Below are 4,779 nucleotides of genomic sequence, written 5' to 3'. Positions count from 1 at the left end.
ATTCAAACAGGGCTGCGTTTCCCAAAAGTATCATAAGAAAGCATTAAAGCTTTTGGGAATGGCAGCCCTGAACAATGCTTATCAGAGGTGTTGTATACTTGAATGACAGGAGGAGGCTGTTGTAATCTGGGAACTTTTACTGAGTTCGATGCAACGCAGAACAGAACATACATCTTTAGCCAGCACCTAGAACAGTCTGACAAAACCCCCACTTAAAACTAGTAACGCCCCTCCCAGTCTTTCGCCCTCTTAAAGGGACCTCACTATTCCAATACACTACACCCCTTTCCCCCCAGTCCACAAAATCTGAAAATCTTCTTGGGGGACGATGCTCTCTCATGGGGTACTTCCTAGAAGGAGGGGACTCTGACATGGTCTCAGCCCCAGCAATTTCCTCACCAGGGTTTTCCATTTCTATTGCGGGCAGCTGTAACTCAGGCATTTCAGCCTCTGAGGGCTCTGGTAGAGAGACAGTGTAGCCATCTGGCTCGGGCCTTGATGGGCCTACTGAGGGTGCCACCCTGTCCCGCAGCTGATCAACGTGCCATCTGTGCATCTGCCCATCACTGGTCCTGACCTTGTACGACAAGGGGCCTGTGACATCAATGATGACTCCAGGAATCCACTTAGCATCCCTGGTGTAACTTCTCATGTACACCAAGTCATGTAGTCTAAACTCTCTTACAGTGCCAGGACATTTTTCAGCACTCAGCTCCTGTTTGCGGATCATATCACCTCAATGGTCAGGATGTAAACGATCCAGGGCAGTGGTCAGTCGCCGATTCATGAGCAACTCAGCAGGACTTTTTCCAGTTGATGAATTGGGTGTGACGTGCTGTGACAGCAAGAAACGAGCAAGTCGGGTCTGCCACTCGCCTTGAGTGATGCGAGACAGGGCCTCCTTGGTTGTCTGTACCATACGGTCAGCTTGCCCATTTGAGCTCGGGTGATAAGGTGCTGTATTGACACGACAAATACCATTGCAGTCTGCAAACTCTTGGAATTCTGTGGATGTGAAAGCAGCACCATTGTCTGAAACTATGACATCGGGCAACCCATGCGTTGCAAAAAGCAGTCTCAGTGTGTTAATAACCGCATACGATGACATGGAACTCATCAGAGACACCTCTAGCCACTTGCTGTGCGCATCAACCACTATGAGGAATACTTTGCCTTGGAAAGGACCAGCAAAGTCAATATGCAGCCGGGACCATCTTTTTGTTGTCCACTCCCAAGGGTGCACTTTTGCCTTAGTGGGTGCATGACGTGACATCTGACAGATTTCGCATGCTTTGACAGTTTCCTCTATATCTCCGTCCATGCCCGGCCACCACACATAACTCCTTGCCAGTCCCTTCATGTGTACGATGCCCGGATGTGCGTCATGCAGCATAGCCAGTACCTCTCTCCGCGCCGAGCTTGGAACAACCACACGGCTTCCCCAAAGCACACAGTTCTTATGCGCGGAGAGTTCATGGCGGCGCGGAATGAATGGTCTGAACCGGCTATCTGGTATGTCAGCCAGCCACCCATGTAGTACCCAGCATAGTACACGTGACATGACAGGGTCCTTAAGTGTAAGGTTAGAAATTTAAGCACCTCTTAGTTTCAAAATACTTACAGTATAAATGATTTGTAATTTTCCCAAACTTTGCATATTATTCCCTTATACCTACACGGAGGTACTAAATAGGTACACTATAATTACAAAAAAGTTACGCTGTAACTTCAGATTACTTACATAGTTCTTTGCAGGTTGCATATCTGGTTGTTACCCCCTTATTACCCAAACGTAACACATTGTTCCCTTATACCTACACGTATGTTCTTTATAGGTACACTATAATTACACAAACGTACACCGTAAATTCAGTATACTTACATAGTTCTTTGCGGGTTGTAATCTAAAGCGTCACCATTGGTTGTTGTCTTATTTTCGTCTTATAGACCATTTATACTTGTTTCTGTCCTAACACTGTACTAATTAGCTAAAAATAAAACAAACTAATAGCTTGTATTGTGCGAATTACACACTTTATAAGTTATCAGTACACTGTGTGAATTTGTAGCTTATAAGTATGAAATAAATATAGAATAGGCATTTCAACACAGACATTTAAATTCGCTGAAAAACAGTGATGTTACACAAAAACACAGTCTTTCTAGCAGTTGTTCTATACTAACAAATGATTTATAAACTAAATGTTCCCCATTCCCAGAATTTATTAATAGCTAACAAGCACATTTCTCACTAATAAATGCAGTATTACTTCAGATTAGGGATGTAACGATTACCGGTTTGACGATAAATCGTGATAAAATACCCCACGGTTAGTAGTACCGTTTCATATTTTAATTATCACTATAACCGTATTCGATTACCGCGATTTGAACAACTGAGAATAAATAAATACTGTACTGCACAGGGCTCCAGTGTGCGACCAAATGGGCGCAATTTGCGATAATTTTTTTCTGCCGGTGCGACAAAATTTTGTGTGCGGTCGCACTGGCGCAACCACCGCATTGTTTAACTCATAAGCGCTGCATTTCTGTTGCATGTGAGAAAAATCAAACGAAACTGAAAGCATAACGAAACCGCGCGACTCGTTTGAGCTGAGCGGCTCTTCGAGTGTAGAGCCTGGTTTATACTCGCCGCGTCAGGAGCGCGAAGCTGCGTGCAGCAAAAATGACGTGAATATTGAGGTAACGATGGATGGGTTTCATACTAAAGTAAAGTAAAAGACCGCTTCTTAAACCAAAGGTGAACATGTTGGTATTCTTGTGGGACAAAAACATGCAAGCACTGTCACCGACAGCATTTAGTTTTACTTTTCTTTTTGTTTTCATTTTGAAAAGCTTTTATTTAATATTGAAAGTAGAAAAATGAGAAAACGGCTCCTTTTTCGTTTTTTCGTTTCTTTTTCCAAAAATTGAAAAAAGAGAATTCAGCTTAAATTTTTTTTTTTTGCTCAGGGGTAGAAAAATGAATAAAATCTCGTGGCGTATATTCCAAGCATTCTGAAGGTATACTGAGGGTTTGGTGAGAAACAATGGCAAGTTATTATATTTTATGAAAATCTTGAGTTGCAGTGTGAGTTGATAACCTTGATCATTTTGGTCACTATAATCGTGATAAGAAATTTTCATACCGTTACATCCCTACTTCAGATTATGTTCCCTATTCTAAAGTAAGCATTTGCTGTTTTCCAATAAGAAAAGAGATATGAAATATTGCAGTGAAGAATTCTGTTTATTGTTTTATGGTTCAACAAGAGAACAAACTACAGATGAGACACATCTTCAATAATCACAGTCAAACAGTTCATTGACAAATTTGCTTTTAACACAAATGATGATGGTCAAAGAATAAACCAAGCATCTGCATTTTTTCACACAGGATATTTCCTTCTAATGTCATGCAAAATCATACCCAGGGGGGCATTTTTATGTTTGTCACCACGCCAGTAGGTCCACTTGATTACTTTTAAGTGGTCTTTGAGCCTGCTTTCTGTGCCATTCCCCCTAAATCTCCACACTGTTGCCTTGCAGACTCCCCAGAATCTCACAATGTTTTGTGTGTGAGCACTTGTCTGAGGATCAACAAATACCTCTTTATGGTTCACAGTTAGATGGTTATATCCAGCATCTCTGAGACAGTTATAGGCTCTCCACCCATCTGACACAACAGTGCTTCCTTGTCTAACATGCTTTTGGAGAATTGGCATGAGGTGTTGAGCTGAACGCTCATTGACAACTTCTCAGAATGGGTCTTCTGCACTCCTCTTTGACCCCAAACATTCCAAACACCCATGATGCCCTGTTGCTCCGTCTTCCTCGGTTGTACTAAAAATTACAGAATTTAAGAATTTATTTTATCATTCATCTTTATTATAAAGTATGACCAGATGTAATTGAAAATATATTACCTTTATTTTGTGGCCAAACTTGCTCTCATCAATGAAAACTATTTTGTGTCTTTTTCCAATTTTCAGGTCACCTCTTCTCTTCATTCTTTTAATTGCAGATTTGCAGACTCCACGCAGACGATAAGCAAGTTTAGTCAGTGTGGAAGAGCTTCCAGTGATGCCTTCCTGTAACAGGTCCACTTGCCTCAACCTGAGTCCTTGTGAAAATCTACAGTTTAAAAGCAAAGGATAGGATACACAGAAAAATACATCAGGATCATAACACATATCTTAACACTCAGGTCACTATCGATGTTATGTTATTAACATTGCTAACAAGTATAAGTTCTGATATTATCTGCTTGAATAATATGCCACAAAATAGTTTCCTTTCAACTAAAATACAATAATTTCTTACCTAATAACAAATAGTCATTGTCGGTGGGGGGAGTGAATAACGTACTCGGTTACTAACGTAACCTCGGTTCCCTGAGATAAGGGAACGAGTACTGCGTCTGCCTTAAGACGCTATGGGAAAAAGCCTTTTTTCTCCTGAACTGAAGCCTTTTTCAATCACGCAGTGAAACTGCACGGCCGTTGGTTCGTGCAGTATATAAAAAACGAACCAATGGCTCGGCAGCAGAGCTGCACGAGTCTATGGCGACAGAGCCCGCCAGAATGGGCAGAGCCATCTGGCTATATAAGCGGGTGTTCGCCACAGGATTCTCAGGTTAGTTCAACTGAAGCGACGGCTGAGTCGTGCAGCTACATAGCATGGCTAGCAACGTAGTACTCGTTCCCGTATCTCAGGGAACTGAGGTTACGTTAGTAACCGAGTACATTCCCTGTCGATACTACACTCGTACTGCGTCTG

The 4,779-nt window shown here is 42.0% G+C and overlaps 1 protein-coding gene across 1 annotated transcript; it reads right to left on the bottom strand.

Moving 5' to 3' along the window:
* Positions 1 to 736: 736 nt before the first annotated feature.
* LOC107752694 (uncharacterized protein K02A2.6-like) lies at positions 737 to 1,408 on the bottom strand. The gene has a single exon (XM_016568718.1). The coding sequence runs from the start codon at positions 1,391 to 1,393 to the stop codon at positions 737 to 739; it is 657 nt and encodes a 218-aa protein (XP_016424204.1). The 5' UTR covers positions 1,394 to 1,408.
* Between the last annotated feature and the right edge of the window lie 3,371 nt (positions 1,409 to 4,779).

The sequence above is a fragment of the Sinocyclocheilus rhinocerous genome, unplaced genomic scaffold (genome assembly GCF_001515625.1).
Source record: "Sinocyclocheilus rhinocerous isolate Xijiao unplaced genomic scaffold, SAMN03320098_v1.1 scaffold80, whole genome shotgun sequence".
In the NCBI taxonomy this organism is placed as follows: Eukaryota; Metazoa; Chordata; class Actinopteri; order Cypriniformes; family Cyprinidae; genus Sinocyclocheilus; species Sinocyclocheilus rhinocerous.
The sequence above is the reverse complement of the archived record's forward strand: the minus strand, read 5'-3'. Positions and strand labels throughout refer to the sequence as shown.